This window comes from Penicillium argentinense (assembly GCF_028826775.1).
Source record: "Penicillium argentinense strain IBT 30761 chromosome Unknown utg000003l_segment0_segment0, whole genome shotgun sequence".
In the NCBI taxonomy this organism is placed as follows: domain Eukaryota; kingdom Fungi; phylum Ascomycota; class Eurotiomycetes; order Eurotiales; family Aspergillaceae; genus Penicillium; species Penicillium argentinense.
Window position 1 is genome coordinate 984851 of NW_026622662.1, and position 26220 is coordinate 1011070.

Consider the following 26220-nt stretch of genomic DNA (forward strand, 5'->3'; position numbering starts at 1 on the left):
TTGACGCTGACGAAGTTGTAATTGACGGTGTAGAATCATTCGATTCATCCTCAACTATGACGTAACGGAAAGGGTTAGTTATTAGGAAATAAAGTGTAATTTTTACTTTCGAGACTGAGAAATAAGCTTGTGCCGAACAACACGTACTCGGCATGTGTATTATGACCGTGGCCACGAAGGAAAAAGACGTGAAAAGTAAGAAGCGAACTTAGAACCTTTGATACCGGATACCAGCCATTCTGAGTATCATGATCTTTAATTGGTCTTCGAGAATTTACGACTCCCCTGGGGCCGATGGCCACTGAGAATTGTGTCTGCTGATGAATTGTTTTCCGGGGGAGTCAGGTGCTGAACAGTTGCATCCCTGCAGAATTGCCCAGTGGGGGGCTCAGATTGTATGGGAACATGTGCGTCACTGGAAGGAGTGGTGGCTGAAGTAAGTGAAGGTTGAGCAGTCTGGTGACCTTCGTCTAGGCCATGGGAATCAGAGACGGATATTAGCCTCTGAGACCTCTTCATCGGTGTCAGTGGGCTGGCGCGACTGTTCCATCTGTCTGCTTTGTTCTGCTTTTCTGCTGATGAGGCAGGAGTCACGGGAGCAGTCGTAATGGAGCCGAGATTCGGAATGAAATAAACATCATCCACGCCAATTGCGAGCCGAGGCGTGTTCGTAGTAATACCGAAAATGCGTCCAGCGATAAATACGCGAGACTGCGCAGCAAGGACAGGAAAATTCGTCCAACGGTTTCCGTTCCTGAAGTAAATAGAAACCGTAAATGTCACAGACGCTTTGTTGGAGACGTCATAGACATTAGCCTCGAGGTCGTAATGCAATAGATTAGACCCATTGTTCAACTGCCCCCCTCCGCCTCGGACTATTCCCAGTAAGCTAACTGTAGGGAGAGCGGCCTCTGGGCAGTGCATATTGTATGCATGAGGATCAGAATGGTCACCAGGATGGCTAAGGAAACCTTCTGCGGTGGGGAGGCAAGGGTGGCGTTGTGATACGGGATCTCACCAGTCAACCTCATGGGCGTGTAAAATCAAACGTAGAGACCCTTCCGGGTCGACACAGGTTAAGAACGAGCCCCAAGCATAGATGAATTTGTTGGGTTCGTAAGATTGAGGGTTACGCGGCGAGGCAAAGAAATGTATGGTAGTCGGAAGCTCATTCAATTCAACATCGTCTGAGTAGAGATCCGGTTGGAAAGGAAGATGTAAGGACGCCCCAATTTGTAGAGCAAGTCCCTGGCTGGGCCGAGATGGGTCGGGTCCCACGCTGTCTATGAAGTCCCTCAAGTGAAGAATAGCGGGCGAGTTAACCTGAGACGGCATAAGGGCAACGATCTGGGAGGGAATAAAGACCGAGATAGTGCAAGTCGGAAGGGTGATGGACAACAAGAAGTGGCATTCAAGACTTTCACAGAGATATGAAATATATGTGTAAAGAACATCTAGTGTCTGGATATCAAATTGATACAAGGTTGCAATGCAATGAAACGTACAGTATTATTTCCAAGCCACACGGAGAGATTTGATCGTATATAGCGAGCGAGAAGGCTTGGGAAAGTAAAAGTGCAGAGCGCATGATCACAACACCAATAATAAGGCCAGAATATCTTTACTAAAAGAGAATGATGATGTCGACAATGTTGGGCCAAGAACGTAGACAACGGTCCGGATACGAGGTCCACGACGAAAGGGGGCTGCATGGGTGCTAGCATGTGTTAAAGTTCCGGAAACGCGAAGCCGAACCCAATAAGAATCCTTTCAGTGATGTTAGCGCGAACGCCATCCCCGAAACGAAAATAGCAGCAAAAACCCAATGGTGCGGATGGAGTCAGAGTGAGCAACAACACTGAAAAGCTACAAAAACGCCAGCAGGGAAGCGGATTGGACAAAGAACGGAAAACTAGAGTCGTTTCCGGTATAATTATTGTCCAATATCACTGGAAGCATGCGTCCAATATCATTGGAAGCCTTTGTCCAATAGCACTCAAGCCTTCGTCCAATGATACCGAAGCACGGCGAGCCAATCATCGCGATTTCGGTCCATTTTCGTCACGATTTTGTATGGACTTTTGGCAGTCTGTTGAGTCGCGAAAATATGAAAAAATATATAGTTCGTGTCACGTGCATTCGTTTCCCCTTACTCTCACTTCGTTCGTTTCAGGGCACTCTCTGAGTTGTTCCTTTAAAATAAGAAAGATACACAACAAATTCAAAGCGAGACATCCCGACTCTCCTATCCAAAAGAGCAAGGCGCTTCCCCGCGCCCCTAGCTCTATACGCTACCCACTATTGAGGCGGCTTATTTCCGACTGGTGCAGGAGTCTCAGCCTCAGATCGAAGAATGCCCCCAAGAGCTCAAAAAATAGTTAATCATGCATATTTACTGGCCAACCGGATAAAACACTTGGTGCTGCTTTTGTGTGCCGGTCAAAAGTGGCTACAACCCTTCTTTGAGATGGTTGTTTACTTCCAGGCCTGGGTCTACTGCTACCAAAGCTTACTATCAATCTATGCAAACTTTGAGGTGAGACTGTCGCAAATACCGTCTTCTTCTGCCAAAGACGGGCTGTGCAGATCATGGAAAAGTTTTCGGGTTTATGTCGAGCGATCGGAGGAGCTGTTAACCAAAATCCTAGGGGACGCGGCGCAAGTAGCGCGCGGTCTGGGCATCCAGGACATTGCGGGTGTTGATTCTGGTTGATCCTTTGTTCAACTTTCTTTTATATCTAGTACATTCCCCTCATCGCTGGCTAGGCTAGATTCATTCAGCAACTTTATGATTCGCCGAGTCCCGCTCCGTAGCACAATGAAGTTGTAAGACTCACTACGCCCATTGAGTAAGATTTATCGCCCTTAAATCACGAAGGTCTGCCTGTGATATACTCTGAGCGATCTCGCGTATATCTCTGGAAACAAGTACTTCCACCTCGTCGTCCATCCGATGCCACAGATAGTACTTTTCGCCAGACTGGAAGATCGTCGTCAAAGCCTCCAGTGTCTTCATCACGGGCCGTCCTGGCTCCATCCATAGCATCGCGCGATAGTCTGGCCGTGGGAGTCAGGACCCTCCCATTCTTCAGCGTATGTGGTCCCCGGGGGATCCTTTGTCCAACCGGGAGGAACGTCGAACTAGCAGGTCGATCTTAGCCGTCTGACTCGGTTGGGCCGGTTCGTGGTCTTACCGATGGTATGCAGTTGCAATCCTCGGGTGTTTGGGCATACGAGGCGGAGCTAGGAGGCGCATCTTTCTAAGGCGAAGTAAGAGAGGGGTCTTTGACGAAAGTGGCGTGTGGGTATACTCACTGGTGGTAATGAGGAGCAGCAGGCCATGCCTTCTGCGTCAGCTGTTGTATCAGGCATGACATCGGTGCAGACAAGGGGATGTACAGATTTCAAGAAGAGACAGTCTCTTTGAAGCTGTCAAGTGTTAAGTCGAGGTCCACGGCCTTCACGGCCGTTGCAAGACAATCAGTGGAACGCGACGAAGATCATCGATACGTAACTATTCTGCCATGACTATCAGGCACCAAGGTTCATCCCGACTCAACTTCAACGTTTGCGGCAACTTCATTGCAGAGCATGTTGCTTCACTACTACGCTGATGCTCGCTTTTCATACCTTCGAAAACGCAGCGGCCGCATATTGCATGAGATCCTGAATGTCCAGAAGAGCCCGTTACCTCGGAGACTATCTACCCTTGTACAGAATCCCTGATTCTATTCAACCCTGAGCCGATTGCATGAAAAAATAAGCTAATCTAATTCTGGCTAGCTCTCAAACAAGATGTTTGACGCTATGTGTGCACCGCGCACCCGTTGCATGTCAAGTGTTTCAACATGAAACACCGTCCTTCTCCACAGCAATATTGAATGCCGATCGCTTCGCACTTCGGCATTAATCACGACCCTAACGGTTTGTCGGTTAAATTGGTCAAAATTTTACCCCTGAGGAGTATCTTCGAAAGGAGTCGTAAATTAGTAGCGAGCATGCCCTCCAATCGATTCGAACAACCCCATTCAAGCTGGACTTGACCACACACGCTCTATTTTCGCCAAAGCTTCGAGGTCTTTCCTTTCGCATTTTACAACCATGCATGTCATCCCTTCATTTCTCGCATTGGCAACCGTTGCGACAGCTTTCGTTCATCCGGGAGCCCTCCACACTGCGCAGGACTTCGAACGCATCAACACCCACGTGGTAAACGGAGACGAACCTTGGAATACCACCTGGACACTCCTGACCCAAAGCGAGTACGCTCAGTCAACATACCAGCCTGGACCCAAAGAGACAGTATACCGCGGCTCTGATGGCGTCCACTCCGAGAACTACCCCAGCCTCTACCGCGACGCCGCAGCCGCATACCAGCTCGCCATCCGCTGGAGAATTTCAAACGACACAAGCTACGCCGACGCAGCAATCAACATCCTCAGCTCGTGGGCAGCAACCCTGACCGAAATCGGCGGAAGCAGCGACAAGTTCCTCGCGTCGGGACTATATGGATACCAGATGGCGAATGCGGCCGAGCTCATGACGGACTATTCCGGCTGGGACAGTGACAACAAGACAGCGACAGCTACCATGCTGACGAATGTCTTTGCGTCCATGAATGAGCTGTTTCTGCAAGATCATAATGGTCAGGACTACTACCATTACTATGCGAACTGGGACCAGTGCAATCTTGCCTCGCTCATCGCGATTGGGATCTTTACCGACAACCAGACCATGTATGACAATGCCGTGAGCTATGTGCGTACTGGTCCTTCGAATGGCGCGTTGCCCGTTTTCGCCATTGCCAACTACACCGAGTCTGAACCCGACAAAGTCTTGACACAGGGCCAGGAGGCGGGGCGTGATCAGGGCCATTCCACCTTGGATGCTGTCCTTCTGGGTGTTATTGCGCAGCAGGCGTATAACCAGGGAGATGATCTATTTGCCGAGTATGGTAATGAGATCTTGAATTCGTGAGTTATCCCCTATCTTCGTTCCTGGATCTTTACTGATTGTTGGTTATTCCTAGTGCGGAGTATGTTGGAAAGTATAACGTCGGCCAGGATGTTCCCTACACAGCATACAACAGCTACCAAGGGAACCAGACCGTGATTTCCAACAGCTCGCGTGGAACAGTGCGTCCCGGATTCGAATTGTTGTCTGCTCATTATGGCCAGCTGAAGGGCCTGGACTCTTCATGGAGTGATGCCTATCGTGACTGGGTCAACACCAACTCTACAAGTGGTGTTGAGGGTGGTGGTGGCAACTATGGTTCTACTTCGGGCGGTTTTGACGGCCTCGGATTTGGAACTTTGTTGTATCGGATTTCCTAAGTCACATATAATCAAGCCATTCGGTTGCTCAAATAATCAACACTCAATATTATACACTCCCTTGGGCGGGTGTACTTGATTGGAATTAACCCAGTCACAACCCCCGTAACAAAAACATTTTTGCGCCTTTTATAGTCTGACGGCAGGAGATTCGTTTCTGGGGTTGGAGATGGCCTGTCCCAAACATACTGGGCTCAAGGCTTCCAGAAAGTCTACGTTCAGGACAGCAGGAGTGAGCTTTGTCCCTTCCATCAATCTCCATCTCTGTATTTGGGTATTGAGGGCTGCAATGCAAAGGATTGCCAAGGACCTAGATGGTACCAACTTTACCATCGACTGCCATCTACACCACATCCTGCATCCTGCCTGGCTTCTTACCCAGTCATCCATTTGATCAACCGCCAGGGTATCTACCCAGTAACCTAGGTTACCAGCGACCTGGCCACGTATTCAGTATACTGAAGTCTCACGGCACAAGGCAAATTACTTGGCGTCGGGCTCCAGTAATTATTCATAAATAAAGCGGAAAATCTGTTTCTAGCTATGCTAACAGAGACTTTAGCCAGGGGCACTATGCGAGACCTGAAAAATACAAAAAGAGGTGTAGTAAGAGGCAAAGGGGGTGTGGCTATGGAGATCTTCTTTATCCATCACGTGATCACATACATATATTGAGTGTCGACCACCTACGACAACGTACCCTCCGCCTCCACCTTCCACGCCGAGCCTAACCCAAAAGAAAAGAAACTTCGACTTTCTGTGAAAATTTCGACGTATAGCGACCGGGATGAACACCGCTGTGGTCGATGGCTCCCAATATACAGCTGCGAAACCTTTACCAGTCATGCTATGGTGCGAGTATGGGCGATGACTACGGATATCGACAACACGCACATTACCTTTGCTTGTGTCGCCTAAAGTTACGCATTTGATGCAGCCCCTTGGCTATGAATTGCCATTTGACTTGTCATTTGAGCAGTCATCTGAGCAGGCTTCAATCTCACCTTCAGTCTCTCAACCGACAATCTCCTCGCCAATGTCGCTGTCAGACACACAACCACGACGCATAATCCTTTAACCGAACGGGCTCAAGAACCACATCGCGAAAGATATTTTCTGCACGTAGGTCTCTACTTCTACGCGATGTTCAACGGCGAGTTCCGCAAGGCCGAAGAAGTGAAGTGATCCTGAAAGAAATCACCAGTGTCCTCTCCGTTTGCTGCTTCGAAGCGCTCGCTCAATGGCTCTACATGGTGAGAGCCAGCCTCGAAAACGAAATAGCCGAGCAACAACTCTCAAAAGCAATTGCATTTGATCGACTCGCCGGTACGGAATGAACGGACTGGAACACCCCATAAGGAAGGAGGTTCAATTGCTGCTTAGCAGTCAGAGGTACTCAGATGGACCGGATAATAAACGGAGGTACATTCTGCTGGAGAAGTATGCTGTGAACGCACTCTCTTTTCGGCCTGGACATCGAATTAAAGAAATTGCAAAAGCCTGTGTTCTCCCATATCTTGGGGTTTTTGATCCATTCTTTGAATTCGGCAAGGGCGAGGGAGAGGAGGGCCTGAGTGGACAGGAACATTCGTTCAACTTTGAGAAGACTTTGGCTCAGTTCCCCCGAGTTTAGGACGGACATTCTTCGCGAGGTAAAGAAGTGTCTGCAGCGGCAGTGGATTGTACTCAATGAGGCCGATGACACTACCTAGGCCGAAAGGGTTCGGGTGAAGTGAGTGCGAGACATGCCCGGGTGGAAAGGCTATGGTGGTAGGTTACCACCACAGAGAACCAAATCAAATTTCCCATCTTCTTGCTAGCAAAAGTGTAAGATGCCGTTGCTGTATTTATGATTTTTCAAGGGTATGTGATGGCTGAGAGTATTGGTCTGAACAGAGAGATCCATAATAGTGGTACTTTACTGTCATAGGCTGTCGGGCTTGGTGTTGAGTGGATTTGAAAGAGTATTCGCTGCATCAGGAATGTATTTTCCGATCTCATTGAACCAAAAATTTGGGTTTATTTCACCCTGAACACAAGATTCAAAGGTCACATTGCCCGTCGACTGTCCATTTCCAAAGTGCGGGAGCAGCCATCGGGCCTAACAAGACGAGCCTGTAGCTAATGAGAAAGATCCCGAGAGTGACGTGAGTGGCAGCAGTCATTTGCCGGGACATTTGCGGGGAAGGCTCTCGGCCCGACTCTGCACTCCACCTCCTATACTACTGTGGGTAGTAGCACAGTGGATAGTCTTTAGAACACAGCCTCATCGTGAGACCCTCGTCTGGGCTAGATAAGCGGATACCCGCCTGAATGACCCCATCCAGACCCGGCATGCTACCAGCACCAATCAAGACAACCCCAACCATCAGTTTTGACAAGATAGCCACCGCCAAGCGCGCGGCGAGTGGTCTTCAATAGCCGTCGCGATCTGACTGAGGGTTATTCAGGTGGCGCAGGATTGGCAGGACATTGGCAGGATATTTGCAGAGCGAGACGGGAGAAGGGGAACATTACCCTAAAAAGAAAGCAGGGCGCGGGGAATGTCGACAAAAGCAGAGTAGGCAAGATTCCCCGAGACTCGTTAGGTCTTGGACTTAGTCGCGACCCAATCAGCGGGCCCGGAGTGATCGGTCGTTTTGGTCGGGCGAGAAATCGGCATTTTTCCCCGAGATCTGCATTTCCCCACGGGGAGACCCACTCAACCTCAATGGCGTCGATTCAAGTGTCTTAAGGAAAGCTGGGGGTGATAAAAGGAGGCAGAGTCCCCCGAGAAATACTCTGGAGAGTACCAATGAGCATTGTGTCTTCACATTTATTTCAATTTCATACTCCCTCGGGATCAATCCGGACATTATGAGTTCTGGGAAAGACGATGCAGAGCCCTCGAAGGAGTCTGTCGAGGAGATCGAGCATATCAAGCTGGAACAGCTAGACTGCGAGAAGGATCAGTCTGAGCTGAGTGGAATTGAGGCGACGGCCGCGTCCAAGGCGGCTTGGTTGATCTCTGTTGTTGTTTCGATTGGTGGTCTTTTGTTCGGTGAGTCATCTCTTCTGCCTGACAATAACTCGCTCATCCACTGATCTGGTGTATAGGATATGACACGGGCTACATCTCCGCAGTGCTAGTCACCATCGGCGAGTCGCTCGGCCACACGCTCAGCTCGAGCGAGCAGGAGATGGTGACCTCGCTGACGAGCGGCGGCGCCCTGGTTGGAGCCGTGGCGGCTGGTCTCACGGCTGATCGCTTCGGTCGTCGCTGGCCGATCTGGGGATCGTGCTTTTTCTTCGTCATTGGGACTGTCCTGCAGACAGCTGCGTACTCTGTGGCCCAGTTCGCGACAGGACGATTCGTGGTTGGGTTGGGAGTAGGCGGTGCGGCGATGATTGTGCCGCTGTACAGTAAGCACCTCCTCACCGGCCTCTATACAAAATTTCAGACACTAACCACATGCGAATTTAGTCGGCGAGCTGGCCCCCGCCCAATACCGCGGCCGCATGGTCGCCTTCAACAACATGAGCGTCACCTTCGGCCAGCTCCTCGCCAGCGCGCTGGGCGCGGGCTTCGCAGAGGTAAAAGGCGAGGCCTGGCGCGCAACCGTCGGCATCGGCGCCGCACCAGCCCTGATCCTCGCCGGTCTGCTAATACTTTGCCCCGAGTCTCCACGCCAGCTCGTCTCACACGGAAAACGCGAAGAAGCCGAAGCCGTCCTCCTGCGCATCTACCCATCCTCCACAGCCCTCCAACGCGAAGCCAAGATCCGCTCCATCGAGCTATCCTTGCATGAAAGCACAGATTCCATGACAGAAGAATCTCTCTGGACAACCTTCAAGCGGATCTTTACGACGCCCTCGACAGGGCGAGCGGTGCTTACAGCCTGCGTGATTATGGCTATTAGCCAGCTGGGCGGATTCAATACATTGATGTACTATGCCGCCACTCTATTTTCGATTGTTGGGTTTGAAAACTCTGCTGCTGTGGGCATTACAGTCTCTGCGACTAATTTCGTCTTTTCGATTGTGAATCTGGTGTTGGTTGATAAATTCGGCCGCCGACTCATTCTCATGACGACCGTGCTGGGCATGGCGTTGTGCATGATGGTCGTGGTAATTGCGTTCCGGTATATCCCCGTGAACCTCGACACGCTGGAAGTGGAGAGCAACAACGTCGGCTGGCCGGGGACTGTTGTTCTTGTCATGATTATTCTTTATGTAGCGTGCTACTCGTCCGGTGTTGCGACGATTGCTTGGATTGGGACTGAGCTTATTCCGTTGGAGGTTCGCGCTGTGGGGACTATGATGGTATGCCACCTCTCTCATATATATAAGAGGATATCGACACTAACTCTAAACTTTTAGAATACCGTCACCTGCTGGGGCACCAACATCATCATCTCCTCTACCTTCCTCTCTATGATGAAGGCCTGGACCCCCAGCGGTGCATTCGGTTTCTACATGGCCATTTGTTTCTTCGGCTGGCTCTTCATCATCTTCTTCTACCCCGAGTGTAAGGGGATGCCGCTTGAGGCTGTCCGCGAGGTTTTCAACAATGGATTTGGCGTGGGATATTCGAAGCAGTGGCAGAAGGAGCATAAGCATGATCGGAAGGTTACCACGATAGCTATTGGGCATTAGCTGGCTCATATATACACAATTTATCTCTACTCCGACTTTCTGCAGATGCGTTGCCATGCTGACACATACGAATGGAATGAATCTTTCTTACATCTGGTCGGGTATTAGGAAAATTAGTATGCAGGTATTACCCGACAACATTGCCATTCGACAACCTCATGAAACTGCAGAAATGTCACAGTTGCATCGAGGCATTGGGTTTCGTGCGGGGTTGGAAAACATTTACAACTTCACACCTCCATGAGCCAACCACATCACTCGAACTGATGAAGCTGGAGGATCTGCAGCGCATCGCCGCAGTTCAGACTAGCGAAGGGCCTAAGCGCCAACAAGCACTACATAAATGCCTTGTATGAGTACTAGTATACCAAAAAGAACACCCCGTCCCCAATTCATCAAATGTTCAGGAGAAATTCCTTCAAGCCACCTCAAGATGCTTCTCCAAGAAGCCCTCCTAGTCATCACCCTATGCCTCTCCACAGCCCTAGCAACTGGGCCCTTTTCCTACACCAACACCACCTTCCTCCACAACAACAACCCCATCCAACTACTAGGAGGCCAAATGGACCCCCAACGCATCCCGTACCAACTCTGGTCCGACCGGCTCTCCAAAGCCCGCGCAATGGGCCTCAACACAATCTTCTCCTACATCTACTGGGACCAACTCTCACCAACACCCGGAACATGGTCCAACACAGGCAACAACGATATCGCCCGCTTCTTTAAAATAGCACAGGACCACGGTCTAAACCTCGTCCTCCGCCCAGGACCCTATATCTGCGGTGAACACGAATGGGGCGGGTTCCCGGCCTGGCTGGCCGAAATCCCAGATCTCATCGTACGGACAAATAACGGCCCTTTTCTCAACGCAACGAGATCATATTTCCAAAACCTCGCAACCGACCTCCGTCCCCTCCTCGTTACAAACGGCGGTCCAATTCTCATGATCCAAGTCGAAAACGAATACGGCTCCTACGGCTCGAACCACGCGTACACCTCTTCACTACGAGATATGCTCAGCTCCACCTTCGGAGAGGATATAACCCTCTACACGAACGACGGCGGAACCTCGTCAATGCTAAAGGGCGGCCAGGTCTTTGGCGTCTTAGCCGAAAGCGACGGCGATCCGAAGACCGCCTTCGCTGCGCGAAACAAATACATAACCGACAAGAGCAGTCTAGGTCCCCAGCTCGACGGCGAGTACTACGTAACCTGGCTAGACCAGTGGGCCAGCAACAAGTCACACCAGAGCGACGACGGAGACAGAAAAAGCATCGACAAAGTCAAGAGCGATCTATCCTGGATCCTGGACCAGAATGCCTCGTTTAATATCTACATGGTGCACGGTGGTACAAACTGGGGCTTTCAGAATGGGGCTGATTGGGGGGATTCGCTGGAGCCGATTACGACAAGTTATGATTATGGGGCGCCGATTGATGAGGGTGGGAGGGTTAATGGGGTTTATCATGCCATTCGGGAGGTTATTGCAGCTCATATTGGAGAGAGCGGTATCCCAGATCTTGTGCGAGGAGCCGGTGGTGGAAATTCCGGAGATTGGGATGCGGTTTGTTGGGGGTCTTTTCGATGCTCTCCCTGAGCCGGTAGTGAAAGAGAGACCGGTTAATATGGAGGCACTCGGACAGAGTGTTGGATTCACGCTATACCGACACGTTGCGAAAAAGGACAGTCAAGGCATGGTAAAGCCAGGCGATGTACCGCGTGACAGAGTCCTGGTTTACGTGAACGGGAGGCGAGTCGGTGTTATTGATAGCCTCTACGTGACACCGAACAAGGTCAACATCGACCTGAAAAAAGGCGATACCCTCGACATGCTAATCGAGAATATGGGCCGCGTGAATTACGGTCCTAGGATTGTTGATCAGCGGAAGGGCGTTGTTGGGGATATCAGTGTTAGTGGTGAGGTTCTTTTTGATTGGGAGATATACTCCCTTCCTCTTTCGTCGCCTCTCTCCTCCTCTTCAGCAAAAACTTCTGCTATCCGGAAATTGTCAAATATATCCAGCCCAGCCTTCTTCAGCGGCACCTTCAACATGACCACAATCGGCGATACATTCCTCGAATTACCTGGCTGGACGAAGGGCGTTGTCTGGGTGAATGGGGTGAATCTGGGTCGGTATTGGGTGATTGGGCCGCAGCAGACGCTTTATCTACCTGGGTGTTATCTTCGGCAGGGGGGGGAATGAGATTACAGTTCTGGAGCTGGAGCCGAGTGGGGTGGAAAGAGGTGTTAGGGGGTGGAGGGGAGAAATTGGGGGAATTATCCTGATCCTGATGCGCCTTGAGTTGTCTTCATGGAATAGTTACTAGGATAATCATTAGAGATAATGATCAAGGACAATGCCTTTCATAGAATGTGCCATACAAAAACTCCCTAGTGTAAAATACCATATCAACCATAATCATCACGAACGAACTCCATATCTGACCCAGCGTCAGTCTCAAAAACCCTCCCCCAAGCACTACACAAGTGTAGCGACCAAAGCCTGAATCCCCCTCTCGATCCCATGCAAATCCGCCCCGACAATCTCAGTAACCTTCTCCCCCTTTTCAAAAAACATAACAGTGGGCATAGCGCGGACATTCAGTTCCTGCACAACATCCGCAACAGCCGGATCGTCGACGTTCAGCTTGTAGAATTTAACCTGAGAAAAGGCGGCGCTGAATTCTTCCAACTTTGGCTCGATGGCTTTGCACGGGCCGCACCATGTTGCCCAGCAGTCGAGAACGACGAGGTCGGTTGTGCTTAGGATTTTGGAGGTGAAGTCTGCTTTGCTGTGCAGTAAAGAAGTTAGGGGGAATGCTGGATGAGTATGGATGAGTGGACGTGGGTTGGGGGTGATGTGTTGGTTTGGGGACGTACCTTTCGATTGCAATGATTGTCATTTTGATGGACTGTGAGTTTGTGGTGAGTGTGAGGGTGACAGTAGATGTGCCGTTATATGAGGTGAAGAGAAGGCAAGTGAAGGTTAGAAGTGGGGTGATGGGTGGAGTGATGCGGACTTTAATGTGGTGCCACGGGTATACAGGCAAGAGCGTCGCCAAGTGGTCGTACAGTGCCGTCATGCTGACTGCATTAAGACAGTCGAATAACATATTCTATTTACGGATACTCTCATGACCTATAGCATCATAACTTGGAATTCTAGAAGGGATCTAGAATATGGAATGTTGAGACCGATGTTGGTGTTGTCGAATCACAGCCACGTCCACGGGTGTGGCTGGAGTGGCGTGTTCTAGTGCCGAAAATCGATCATTGGATCTCCCGATATTAGGTCAAAAGTACCTTGCCAAATGTAAACATCATAAGTTGAGCATGATTTGGAACCGAGCTATTTCCGAGATCTCCGAATTATCTACAATTTTAAAGTTGGAAGGGACTGGTCGGGATATGCCAGCCGGAGGTGTGAATGTCAGGCTATCTCTTCTGCTTGAGGCAGTCTCAGACTCTATAGATCGGACCCGCTGCTATTGTACCGCTTGCTTATCAATTCGATTTCTACCTCGCCGGATCCGTTGACAACGCTACCGATTTAACATGCTGCTACCTATGATGCTAGCTCCGATAATTCTTAAAAGTCTCGGAATTCAATCATTTGGTGTTCCAAGCTCGTCGCGAGTGAGGAGTGTCTCTTGGTTCTCGTCAATGGATTAGATCCTCGCAATAGCCATTCAAATATACATCTACACCCACCTATATGAACCTGTTTCGCAAACCCCTGCAAATTCGTATTCCGTCTGCGTCTTTCCTTTCACTTCAGAGCGGGCAGCGTACACCTCCTATACGAAAAGCCATTTCACATCGAGACTAAAGGGGGAGACATCCTCAAAGCTCCTAACATCTCGAATAATGTCCGGATCTGCGACAGAAAAGGCTAAATTGGTGTCCTTTTCATGCATTTGGTTGGGTCTTCGGCGTCCGACGAATTGCCCGATTCTATACCGGCATGTTAGGGTGTAGTCTTCTTGCCATTGGAGATATGTTAATCTAATTTCAGCATCTGCCATATCATAATATCATAACACCTGTCCAGAATGAGAGAAAAAAGTGAAATGAAAAGAGGGCGCTTCATGTTGGTTGAGAAGTTCTGCAAGTTGGACTTCTTATGTTCCATTTAATGTCGAGCGAAGAGCCTCATGTGGTCCGTGTGTTGTGTTGGACGCGCTAAAGCGGAGTCTCCGCGAGGACCCGCTATTGACTTAATACTTAGGGACTAGAATGCTGTATAGTCTGAAGTAATTGTAGGTATGAGTGAGTTATTGAGTATGGGGGCCGTGCTAAGCCTCTTGAAAGTGGAGAATCGCGATGTGGAATGCATGCGATTGGCTAGCACCAGACCTACATTCAAGATAGGGATTGGGGGTTACGATAGGTAAATATTGAATACTGATCCTATTCATGACGGTGACCCATCGTACACGGTAATTTCATTGCCAGCTATTGATAAAGAGGGTAGGTTCAACTGCTTTTCCACGAAAGAAAACGCAGACAAGACACGAAACAAAAAACTTTTGGGGGCGATCGGGGGTATTCACAAATGCTGCAAAGTTGCAGGACAAAAAGCAAGGTGATGTACATGAAATCGTGTCGGAAGTTTTTAGGTCGTTCAGTAGGGAAGGAAAGATGTCGTTCGTTGTGTTTGGTTGTCTGAGAGGTTGCAAGGAGATGAGGCGGGTATGAGTGGTGAAGATGGAGAGTAGTCGCGTTCTTGTTTTCTGGACCTCAGCGTGATCTAACGACTCCAGCGGGAAAAGTCCAGATTCTGAAGGACGTTTGCCTCCGAGGCTGCCGTCCATTCAGACGTAAAATCTGTCTTGGCTGGAGCGGTTCGAACAGGAAGGTCTTCAGAGAAGATGTTGGGCTTAGTGTTGCGTCGTTGTCCGGGGTAGGCGCCCTCTGTGGCGGCCTCGGCACTCTGAATCTGAGCGGCCAGAGCTCGCTCGCGGACCTTTTTGATTTCGCGGAGACGGGTGCGCCAGGAAGACATGTGCTCACCCCCCTTGTGGTTCCAAACCAGAGAGAACACGGATGCATTGAGAGCAAGGATACGAACGAAGGATGCCAGGTTTTTACCAGACACCATCTTGGGCGTGGCAGCTGGTGAAACCTCTGGGAAGCCAGGCTTGCTGATAACCCTGACATGGTAGAATTGCTTTGCTGGGTCAGTCTGTCCCTTGGCAACTCCCGAAACATCATAGGCGATTTGGCTGCTGGGGGTGACGACGATATTGATAGAGTTGAACTCGGACGGGATTGTGTCAAAGTTGAACGGGAGGTTGGATCGGTTGAACACGATAGTGACAAAGTTGTTGCCGATGTTGCGCTTCTTGTTGATACACGCCGGATCGTGGTTGAGATCCGTGGGCATCATGGTTGCAACATGGTAAACAATCTCTGTCACACGGTCACGCCATGCGTAGGTAGCCTCGCCATCGGTATCGGCATACAATCCTTGGGTATTGAACTGGGCGTTGCGAAGGGAAACCTTGGTCCCCAATTCCGACAAGAAGTGCTCATAGTCAGCAGAACCGCCAGAGTTGGCTAGGATTTCTGCCTCCTTGGTTTGACCATTGTCGAGGTAGACCACACCGATCCGGTGTCCATCCACAATGTCAGTGCGATCGAAGCTGCCAATTGCGCGGCGGGTAATATCATCTTCCGGAACTGGAATAGGTTGCATGACCGCAGGAGTTGGGAATGCCGTGGCGGTCATCTGGAGCATAATGTGGCTGGGGAGGACAGCCGTGCGCATCGCATCAGAGGGGTGAAGATGAGCATCTGGTGTTGATGGGACCTGGTGCGGGAGAACCGGCGCCGTCCGTTGCTGATAAACCGAGTAGGTTGTGCCAGACGCCTGTCTCTTGGTGATCTGGGTCAAGCCAGACACGCCAGCCGTCTCAATAGTGATAATACTCATGCCCACGACCCAGGACTTTTTCATGACAGGACCATCTTCGGGATTCGGTGGGAAGGTTTCAAATGGAATGGTCTCTCCTAGATCCGAGAACGCGACTCGCTGCATCAAATCGATGAAAACTTGACTCTGTTCCTCGACAACGTCCTCTCCATGTTCGCCGGGGAAAATAAGTCTGCTGGTAATCCAGTTCACATGTTTTGGGCGGTCCTGGAGTTTCAGGGACAAAAACCAAAAGATCATCACATGATAGGTCAAACTCTTGACATACTTCGACATGGCATCTTGTGACGTGGACTCCATGGCCTCAGCAGCATTCAAGGCGATTTCACGGGAGCTAGCACTGGACCGCGACTGAGACGGGACAGTGGGTCGAACAAGGGGGAGATTCAGACGCCTTAGAGCGCAGTTCCTGCTCTCTGGACGTCTGCAGGAATCGAATGCAGATACCAAAAACGGTGCGGATTTCCTCCTCGCGCAAGTTGATATAGACATCCGGCAAGCGGGCCAGCAAAGCCAGAAATTCCAAAATGTGAACAGCAATGTTCGACATCGTGATCACCTTTGCCATTTTGTCCAGGATGCTGTTCAGGGACTTGGTCACGGATAGTGGAATTTCATGACAGCACAGCGATAGTGCCTGGATACAGCCACGAGAGGTAGCACCCCACGATCCAATGATACCCGACATGAAGGCTCGGACAAGGTCGTCTTCTTCACTTTTGGCAAAGTGGTCGTGGTAGCTGACCAGCATGCAGAGGGCATCGAAGATGCAAGCAGCCACGTCACTCTTTTTCAATCCCGTTAAGCTAGGAGGCTCATGGTAAGTCTCGTTTTTTATTTGGTCGCAAAGAATGCTACGCAGTAGCTTGATCTGCGGGATCGAGTTGTTGAAAAAGTCCTTGTTGCTGAGTTGAGGACCAAGATGGGTGAGGACATAGCTGTAAACATCCCAGTCTGTCTCCCGTTGAAGAAGAGAGATGACGATCTCGAGCCACATGTTCACCTTCAACACACCCACCGACGCAGATGAAGTTTCATCAGCAGCAGCAGGGCTTTGAAAACCATTCTGGGTCCAGGCAAACACCACGCCACTCGACTCTCCAGGGGGTTGTTCGGGCAGAGCTTGAGGGTGGGCATATGTCCAGACTGGAGGCGTGAGCTTAGATCCACGACCAGTAGAAATGGATCCGCGCCCGGGTAGGGACTTTGATAGAGCAGGCGCAGGGGATTCCTTGCCCGAAAGTTTACGAGTAATTGGAGGCGGCAAGTTTTCATGCTGTGGGAGATCCCGAGTGGGGGAGGTTTCACTGGGTTTCTTGGAGCCGACGTCAACGTTTCGACCGAGCACATTTATGAGAAAGTCGTTTTCTGATGTCGTAACCACAGTCACGGACCCAGATGAATCACACCGGAGTCGAAAAAGTAACTTCAAGACTAGAAGTCGTGCGTCCGTTGGTCGATCCTGGGATTGAGCGATCCGCAGTAACGCCTCGAAGATAATGACGGATTTCGGTGCAGAGGAGTTCAAGGCACGGAGCATCATCTTCACCAGACCAACTGCGCAGGCATTCGCCAAGGAATGCTCAAGTACACTCCCAGATGTTGCAGAAGTTCGGCGCGGGGTGGAGTAGACTGGCGAGGTCAATTGTTGCTCATCCTTGAATGCATCTCTAGCCATTGGTCTAGAAATTGTGTCGACAAATTGTTGGAACAGATCATCGTTGCTGGCATGAATCGCCGGTTCCGTGATAAAAGAGACCAGGGATTCCAAAAAGAGAAGATCGTGCTCCGCAGAAAAGTCTTGCAACAGAAGTCTCAGTAGACCGTGCTCCTCAGAGAAAAGCAGTGTCTCATTCCCAGAGAGAGCCTCTTTCAATGCATCCAAGGCTTGAATGCGGATATCTGAAGTCTGTGTCCGAGGCTGAATGAACCGCCCAATGAGTTCCTGGCAATGCTTTACCCAAGTGGGGTCATCCGAAGGACGACAAAGACAGTCTTTCCTCATCATGTTGATGATGAGTTCCGCCTGAGAAGGCTCAATGTGCTGGTATCCTTTCGCCAAGAAGCGAACAGCTTGTTGCCTTTGAGCCCCGTTGAGCTGGTCCCAAAGGACCTCGAGAGCAGATGCGATCCGGATAATATTGGCCAGGATGTTTGACTTGACATCATCGTGGGCAGCCTTAACTAAGCTTTGCTGTGAGGCTGGGGAAGTAGCTGTCTCTTCGGGCTCTTCAAAGACCTTGCGAGAGCACAATACCAGCAAGTCAACGAAACCTGTCCAGTCTCGTTGCAAGGCCGTCTGGACATAAGCCCCTTCCAAAATACTCAAACACAAGTCCAAAATATCCGAGTCCACCCGACCATCATTCCTTTGAGAGATGACAGTGAGAGAATCGATCAATTGGTCGAAAGAAAGTTCTGGCATGCCGAGCTGTCCGCAGGCACACACAAGGTCGGAGAAGACATAGATAGTGCCTCGAAAAGTGTTCAGATTTCGAGGTGACTCTGCCGCGCAAGACTCTCTCATAAAAGCATGGAGTCGTTCAACCATCTCACCTTGTCTTCGGGACTTCGCCAAGCTGCGTACTGCGCGAGAGGTGGGTCCAGAAAGAGACCGAACAGAGGCATGTATACTGCACAGTACTTCTAGAAGAGGGTCGAAACTAGCGTCGGGCACATCCAGGTACATGATGATAGCATCAAATAGGGCCAACGCGTTCTTGATGTCGGTGGCCATGCTGGTTTTCTTGCAGATCGTAAACGATTCTGTCAGAAGCAACTCGATCTCCTCTTGTGAGGGCTGCTTGCGCTGTAACGTAATCAAATCGACCGCGAATTGGAAAAGATCTTCTAGGACCACTTCATCTTGGTTAAGCGCATTCGATTTGGCTGGCTTTGCTTTCTTTGCCTTCGACCGGGCCGCCGAAACGACACCGTAGAGGGGCTGAATCCAGGAAGCAATAATGTGGAGAATCGAAGTGGTGGTGAAATCCAGCTTCCTTCCATGGTCCGACAAGGAAATCAAAGACTGCACCCGGGACGAAATCACCTCTGGCTCACTGGGACAGGCAATTGACTCGAAGACCATTCGCCGAGCCGCTGGAGTCAAGTCCTGTCGGGCAGCAATCGCCTCGAGCAGCTGGGCTCCAGCCTTCTGCGCATCCGCGGAGCTTTCATGGTGCAAGAGGTGTTCCGCTGCCTCCCATAAAACAATGGACTGCTCGGGGGTGAAGTACGGGAGAATTCTCGATAGTGTCTCGGCTTCGTCGATCGACTGGGAAAGGTTCTGTTTCTGCGATAGATTCCGCACACTTGATTCGAAGTCGGGGCTATTCGGGGTGTCCGAAGAGCTCGACACGATGCTGCCGCGATGCATTGATTCGGGTCCGGGTATGAGTCGGTTTGATCCCCGATTTTCCGCGGTATGGTACAAAGAGTCGCTGCTGCTTTCCTGAAACGAAACTGGGGATTGAGATTTCGGGCGGCCGACACCTAGAGTTTTGAAGACATCCGCGAAGCTGGTGGAAGAGGGTTTGTGCTGGGGCGGAGGTGGAACATCGTCGGAAGACATCCGCCTAGCTGCAGGCAAATTGGGCCGGAAGTGAAGAGCGCAGGAGGTGATGCTTTGCCACTTATCTATAGAGTCATGGGATAACGTCAACATATGCGTGATGCCAACCACCAGCTACACAGACGGAGCCATCAGGAGAAACGGGGGGATTCGGGAAATCCCGAAATAACTATATTGCAGACAACTTACCCTGTCAAATACGGCTATTGGGAGCTATTGACCGAGGAGGCAGCTCTTAGACAGATTTGCTGCACATTCAGAGCCTGGTATGACAAACTGCAAGCTGCGACAGAAGTACGGTTCGGGAAACGATGTTCGAAGCGGGACCAGTGTGGAGTAGCAATCGAGGTGGGATCGGGGTGAGCAAGTCGTGAAGAGATTTACAGAGGCGAAAGATGCTCTGGTGCGGTCGAGGACTCGGCGGAAGAGTGATGCGATCACGGGGGTGCAGGCGTTGCAGAAGACTTGTAACATCACGGGGGAATGAGGTTATTCCAGCCCAAGTCACCTGATAGGCCGTCATGCGGGTTGACCGCCCAATTCTGCGCCCTGTGGGCCGGCAGAAGAAAAAGTCAAAGTGGGGGGCGGTGAGGGCGGAAAAGCAGCTTGCGGCTCGATGTGTGTACTGACCTTTCTTTCCTTCCCCCTCGCCAGAGGCTGAGGACGGCACCCTACATTTGTTTTCACCAAGGATTTGTTTTCTGGTGCTACACTCTTTTACCCTATCGTGTTCGGTTTGATATATATATCCGTCTCGCATCGCCATCATGAAGTACGTTCTTGTTTCTGGAGGTAAGTTTTTCTTTTTTTTTTTTCTTCGGTACCCGTTACCGTGAAAAAAAGTTCGACCACTAACAGAATATGTCTGATAGGTGTCATCAGCGGTATTGGAAAGGGCGTAATTGGTAGGTTTTCACTGTGAATCCAATAGTTACGCGCTTTTATTTTTTAACCACGTCACCACAGCCTCCAGTACCGGTCTGCTGCTAAAGACTCTCGGAGCTCGCGTCACGTCCATCAAGATCGACCCGTACATGAATGTCGATGCCGGCACCATGGCTCCTACCGAGCACGGAGAGGTGTTTGTGCTGAACGACGGTGGAGAGGCTGATCTCGACCTGGGTAACTATGAACGTTACCTGGGAGTCACCCTCGGCAAGGATAACAACATCACCACCGGCAAGGTTTACAAGCATGTGATCGAGAAGGAGCGTCGCGGTGACTATCTCGGTCGTACTGTGCAGATTGTTCCTCACTTGACTGATGCCATCCAAGAATGGATCGAGCGTGTCGCAAGGACTCCTGCGGACGACACCAACGAGCAGCCCGACGTGTGTGTCATCGAGTTGGGTGGTACTCTTGGTGATATTGAGAGCGCCCCGTTTGTGGAGGCTCTTCGTCAGCTGCGTCGCCGTGCTGGCAAGGATAACTTCCTGCAAATCCACGTCAGTCTTGTCCCGGTCATCGGGGGTGAGCTCAAGACCAAGCCCACCCAGCAGGCAACTCGTGACGCACGCTCTGCCGGTCTGAGCCCTGACCTCATTGCTTGCCGCTGCGAGAAGCCCTTGGACCGTGCTACCATCGATAAGATCGCCATGTTCTGTCAGGTTGAATCTTCGGAGCATGTTATTGGTGTTCACAATGTCAGCTCTACCTACCATGTTCCCCTCCTCCTTGAACAGCAGGGCTACCTGCGTGTTCTTGGCGACATCTTGAAGCTGCAACAAACCGTGAAAATCCCTCGGGAGCTGTATGAGAAAGGCCAGTCCACCTGGAGACAGTGGAAGACTCTCACAACCTCTCAAGAGCACACTTTTGATACCGTCGACATCGCCCTCGTTGGCAAGTATGTCTCCCTTCACGACTCATACCTGTCCGTCATCAAATCCCTGGAGCACGCCTCTATGGCTGCTCGTCGGAAGCTCAACATCATCTGGGTTGACGCTTCCCACCTGGAGCACGCCTCTCGCGACGCCAACCCTCAGGAATACCACAAGGCCTGGCACGACGTGACCACCGCCCATGGTATTCTTGTTCCTGGAGGATTCGGTACTCGTGGTACCGAGGGTATGATTCTTGCCGCCGAATGGGCCCGTACAAAGAAGGTCCCTTACCTGGGAATTTGCCTTGGTATGCAAATTGCCGTCATCGAATATGCTCGTCACGTTTGCGGCCTCGAGGGTGCCAATTCCGTGGAGCTGGACGACGCCGCATCCCACCCTATCGTGGTCTACATGCCAGAGATCGACAAGGTCAACCTGGGCGGTACCATGCGCCTGGGCTCCCGCCCCACCCTTTTCCAGGAGAACTCGGAGTGGTCTAAGCTCCGTGCGCTCTACGGTATTGAGCGTGCTTCGATCGATGAGCGACACCGTCACCGTTACGAGATCAACCCCGAGTACATCGACCGTCTTCAGTCTGCTGGTCTCCACTTTATTGGCAAGGACGACAAGGGTGAGCGAATGGAGATTGTTGAACTGAAGGATCATCCTTGGTTCGTTGGTGTTCAGTTCCACCCCGAGTATTTGTCTCGTGTTCTCGCACCCAGCAAGCCCTTCATGGGCTTTGTTTCCACCGCTGCGGGTGTCTTCGACGAAGTTATGAAGCTTTCCCAGGCCAACGAGGCCGACAAGCTGGCCAATGGCGTCGATAACATTGTCATTTAAAGAGTATCTTAATGGGCATCTGGTGTAACGGCTGAACTTTTTTTGATTTTCATGTTTATGGGCACCGGGCATAAAGGCAAAAGGCATATGATCCATAGAAAAATATTCGAACCGGCTGAATTGCCGCATGACTCAGTATTATTCCCAACTCGCAATCACACTAGTAAGGAGTAGTCAAAACAATCCAACAGAAGAACTCGTAGCTTCTTCAATACTCACCGAGAACCATGTTCTCTTCATACAATCCAAGCGGTGAGGTTATCCCACCCTAGGTAACTAACGTTTACTGCCTGCACTTATCGCCTCAGGCACCAACTACCCATATTCGGACTAGCGCCAGGTGGGCTGCCCGCTCGATTATCGGCGCCTCTATTTATTATGGTTGCCGTGTGAGCTCTTCTGCTGAGTATCTCGGGACTCACATTTTGCCTGCAATTCCAACTCCACCGCCGCGGCAGAACAATCCTCCTAAACCCACCTCACGATTGCCCCGTCTCTGACCGCAATCACCCCTTCTCTTTAGCCTACTCTCTTTCATTTCTTCTTGATACCCCACGTTCGGTGAAAATGGCGGATGCGCTTGGAGCTCTGTTGGAGGCGAGCTTGGATCCCAGACGGAACAAGGAAGGTAAGTCTGCTGTGTCATACTGAATCGCCCGAAGACATGCTGACCTCTCTGTCTTATAATATAGCCGAGCAAGCCCTTCGACAGGAAGAACAGAAGCCGAACTTTTCGCTACAACTCCTTCAAATCACAGCGTCTGCGTCCCAGCCCTACAATATCCGTCTTGCCAGCGCCCTTTGCTTCAAGAACTTCATTAAGCGCAACTGGACGAATGAGGATGGAAACTACAAGCTGCCGGAGACGGAGGTTGCGACGATCAAGCGTGAGCTGATCACCTTGATGATCTCGATGCCTTCAGGAATCCAGTCTCAGCTGGGCGAGGCCGTCAGTGTGATCGCTGACAGTGATTTCTGGGAACGATGGGAAACACTTGTGGATGTGAGTGACCATTGATGTTTGTGTTGGTAGAGCAACCTTGGGCTGACCTTTTTTGTTCGTCTAGGACCTTGTTTCCAAGCTGTCGCCGTCCGATCCTACCGTCAACGTCGGCGTGCTGCAGGTCGCACACTCCATTTTTAAGCGCTGGCGCCCACTTTTCCAGTCCAATGAGTTGTACATGGAGATCAACCATGTCCTGGAGAGGTTTGGCACACCATTCCTGTCACTCTTTGAGGTCAGTTCGCAATGATCCCTTGCTCAAAGCAGCAAGCACCTGATACGATCCTAACCATAACCTCTTTCGCAGTCCCTCGATAATTACCTTGAGCAAAATAAGACCAACAAGGAGAACCTCACGCAAGGTTTCACCCAACTCAACTTGATGATCAAGCTGTTTTACGATCTCTCCTGCCACGATCTGCCTCCCGCGTTCGAGGAGAACATCGCCGGAATCTCCACAATTCTCCTCAAGTATTTGACATATGATAACCAACTTCTTCATACCGATGACGATACAGAGGCCGGTCTGCTGGAATATGTGCGTGCTGGAATTTTTGAGGCCCTGACTATGTACGTCCAGAAGTACCTGGATGCTTTCGGCCCGCATGTTGGACAGTTCATCCAGAGCTCGTGGGGCTTCTTGACGACCATCGGCCAGGAGACCAAGTACGATATTCTTGTCAGCCGGGCTCTGCACTTCTTGACGTCAGTCGCTAGCATGCCCGAGCATGCTGCTTCATTCCAGGCTGAGGAGACCCTGGGCCAGATTGTCGAAAAGGTTATCCTGCCAAACATCAGTCTGCGGGAGTCCGATGAGGAGCTCTTCGAGGACGAGCCTATCGAATTCATCCGTCGGGACTTGGAGGGATCCGACAGCGAAACTCGCCGTCGCGCGGCAACCGACTTCTTGCGTCGCCTGGCCGAAAAGTTCGAGGAAGCTGTGACTAAGGTTGTTCTCAAGTATACCGAGGGCTACCTGGCTGAATTCGCCAAGGACCCTGCGTCCAACTGGAAGGCCAAGGATACTGCAACCTACCTCTTCTCTGCTATTGCGGCCAAGGGTCAGGCAACCTCTACCCACGGTGTCACTGCTACCAACAACCTGGTCAGCATCACCGATTTCTTCCAGCAAAATCTTGCTGCCGATCTGATTACCGAAGATGGCATCCACCCCATTCTCAAGGTGGACGCAATCAAATATCTTTACACCTTCCGCAGTATCATCACTAAGGAGCAGTGGCAAGGTGTCCTCCCCGTTCTGGTCAAGCACCTGGCCTCGCCAAACTACGTTGTCTACACCTATGCCGCCATCGCCGTTGAGAGAGCTCTGTTCCTCAGTGATGCTCAGGGCCAGCCCGTCATTCCTCCGGTTGAGATTACCCCTCTGTCCAAGGACCTTCTGGAGCACATCTTCACCCTAATCCAGAGCGACCCGACTCCTCAGAAGGTGCAAGAAAATGAGTTCCTGATGCGCTGCGTCATGCGAGTGCTGGTCGTCATCCGCGAGGGTGTCGTACCTTTCACAGATATTGCGCTTCAGCGCTTCATCACCATCACTCAGATCATCAGCAGCAATCCCAGTAACCCACGGTTCTACTACTACTTCTTCGAGGCCATGGGAGCCTTCATCCGGTAAGCCTCGACTTCGACGTTACCCTTACCAAACAATGCACTAATGTATAACAGATACGCCGCTCCTGCCAACCCCGACAAGCTCGAGCAGGCTTTCTACGCTCCCTTCGCCAGCATCCTCCAGGGTGACGTGCAGGGTAAGCAGACCCTCCCTCACGCCCTCATTTTCAAATGCTAATCTGATCCTCTAGAATTCATGCCTTACGTCTTCCAACTTTTCGCTGCCCTGCTCGAGGCCAATTCTTCCGCCACTCTCCCAACCTACTACCAGGAGCTGATTGGGCCTATTCTGATGCCCGTCATGTGGGACTCGAGGGGCAACATTCCCGCACTTGTCCGTCTGCTTTCCTCAATTATTCCTCGGGGCTCTCAGTACATTGCCGAGAACAACCAGATTGAGCCGATTCTGGGTATCTTCCAGAAGCTGGTCTCCACTAAGGCGAACGAGGCCTATGGCTTTGATCTCTTGGAGACTGTTGTTGCGAACTTTCCCCCCTGCGGCCCTACAGCAGTACTTCGTGTCCATCATGCAGATCATCCTCCAGCGCCTGCAAAACTCCAAGACCGAGACCCTCTCTATTCGTTTTGTGCGGTTCTACCACTTTTTGACTGCCCACGACGACAAGGGATATGATCCCGACTTCGTCATGCAAGTCACAGAGCAGATCCAGGAGGGTCTTTTCACCCCCGTCTACCTGAAGGTTATTCTGCAGGACACCCAGAAGTTGGCCCGACCCCTGGACCGCAAGACTGCCGTTCTCTCCCTGACTAAGACCGTCGCCAACTCGGAGGCCTTTGCCACCAAGTACTCACAGAAGGGCTGGGGCTTCACCGTCAGCGCCCTGCTCAAGCTTCTCGAGCTTCCGCCGGATGTTACCCACAAGGACGATGTGAACGCCGAGGTCGACATCGACCAGATGGCCTTTGGCGTTGGATTCACCCCGCTGAACACCATCCGTGCATCCCCTAAGGACCCATGGCCTGAGACCGGTGCGGACCTCAAAGCTTGGGTTGGCACCTACCTGAAAGAGGCCGACAAGAAGCACGGTGGACGTGTGTCGCAGATGGCTCAGTCCCGTCTCGACGACCAGGCTAAGGCTGTTCTGAGCAGCTACATCTCCTAAAGGAATTGACAAAACCTCGCATTTTCCTTTGATTTCCATTTCATTTCTTTTGTCTACGAAAAGAAAGAAAACTTATCGTACGTTGAAAAGAAGCGCCGTGCCATTCAATTATGAATCTCTAGATCAACAGGTCGGCTAGCCTACATTTATTCCATAGGATATGCGTGATACTTCCGACCGAATGAATCTTAATGCTTTTACCCAGTGTGCTTAGTACCCTGAATTTGAAGCCCACAATTAATGTACTATGTAGTTGAATCTCGGGACCCTCGGCTGTAAAAGTCCTAGCAACAGCGCGTTGCTATCGGCATAGCTTCTAC

At 51.0% G+C, this 26220-nt stretch overlaps 8 protein-coding genes across 8 annotated transcripts; 5 read left to right on the forward strand and 3 right to left on the reverse strand.

Moving 5' to 3' along the window:
- Nucleotides 1-3015: 3015 nt before the first annotated feature.
- On the reverse strand, nucleotides 3016-3372 carry N7532_002497 (uncharacterized protein; the record flags this gene model as incomplete). The annotated part of the gene is made up of 3 exons (XM_056614991.1): nucleotides 3016-3141; nucleotides 3195-3260; nucleotides 3316-3372. The coding sequence occupies 3 exons, from the start codon at nucleotides 3370-3372 to the stop codon at nucleotides 3016-3018; spliced, it is 249 nt and encodes an 82-aa protein (XP_056477963.1).
- A 729-nt stretch (nucleotides 3373-4101) lies between these two features.
- On the forward strand, nucleotides 4102-5333 carry N7532_002498 (putative GPI anchored protein; the record flags this gene model as incomplete). Its single annotated transcript, XM_056614992.1, has 2 exons — nucleotides 4102-4973; nucleotides 5030-5333. The coding sequence occupies 2 exons, from the start codon at nucleotides 4102-4104 to the stop codon at nucleotides 5331-5333; spliced, it is 1176 nt and encodes a 391-aa protein (XP_056477964.1).
- Nucleotides 5334-8189: 2856 nt separating this feature from the next.
- Nucleotides 8190-9968, forward strand: N7532_002499 (myo-inositol transporter; the record flags this gene model as incomplete). Its single annotated transcript, XM_056614993.1, has 4 exons — nucleotides 8190-8373; nucleotides 8430-8735; nucleotides 8797-9635; nucleotides 9693-9968. 4 exons carry the CDS (start codon nucleotides 8190-8192, stop codon nucleotides 9966-9968), a joined length of 1605 nt encoding a protein of 534 aa, XP_056477965.1.
- Nucleotides 9969-10401: 433 nt separating this feature from the next.
- Nucleotides 10402-12172, forward strand: N7532_002500 (uncharacterized protein; the record flags this gene model as incomplete). Its single annotated transcript, XM_056614994.1, has 2 exons — nucleotides 10402-11448; nucleotides 11486-12172. 2 exons carry the CDS (start codon nucleotides 10402-10404, stop codon nucleotides 12170-12172), a joined length of 1734 nt encoding a protein of 577 aa, XP_056477966.1.
- Nucleotides 12173-12448: 276 nt separating this feature from the next.
- N7532_002501 (thioredoxin family protein) lies at nucleotides 12449-12872 on the reverse strand (the record flags this gene model as incomplete). The annotated part of the gene is made up of 2 exons (XM_056614995.1): nucleotides 12449-12761; nucleotides 12850-12872. 2 exons carry the CDS (start codon nucleotides 12870-12872, stop codon nucleotides 12449-12451), a joined length of 336 nt encoding a protein of 111 aa, XP_056477967.1.
- Nucleotides 12873-14719: 1847 nt separating this feature from the next.
- On the reverse strand, nucleotides 14720-19475 carry N7532_002502 (putative GTPase activating protein (Tsc2); the record flags this gene model as incomplete). The annotated part of the gene is made up of 2 exons (XM_056614996.1): nucleotides 14720-16244; nucleotides 16297-19475. 2 exons carry the CDS (start codon nucleotides 19473-19475, stop codon nucleotides 14720-14722), a joined length of 4704 nt encoding a protein of 1567 aa, XP_056477968.1.
- A 767-nt stretch (nucleotides 19476-20242) lies between these two features.
- On the forward strand, nucleotides 20243-22141 carry N7532_002503 (putative CTP synthase; the record flags this gene model as incomplete). Its single annotated transcript, XM_056614997.1, has 3 exons — nucleotides 20243-20267; nucleotides 20348-20380; nucleotides 20442-22141. 3 exons carry the CDS (start codon nucleotides 20243-20245, stop codon nucleotides 22139-22141), a joined length of 1758 nt encoding a protein of 585 aa, XP_056477969.1.
- A 567-nt stretch (nucleotides 22142-22708) lies between these two features.
- On the forward strand, nucleotides 22709-25900 carry N7532_002504 (uncharacterized protein; the record flags this gene model as incomplete). Its single annotated transcript, XM_056614998.1, has 7 exons — nucleotides 22709-22769; nucleotides 22834-23144; nucleotides 23209-23379; nucleotides 23452-24776; nucleotides 24831-24913; nucleotides 24968-25251; nucleotides 25289-25900. 7 exons carry the CDS (start codon nucleotides 22709-22711, stop codon nucleotides 25898-25900), a joined length of 2847 nt encoding a protein of 948 aa, XP_056477970.1.
- Between the last annotated feature and the right edge of the window lie 320 nt (nucleotides 25901-26220).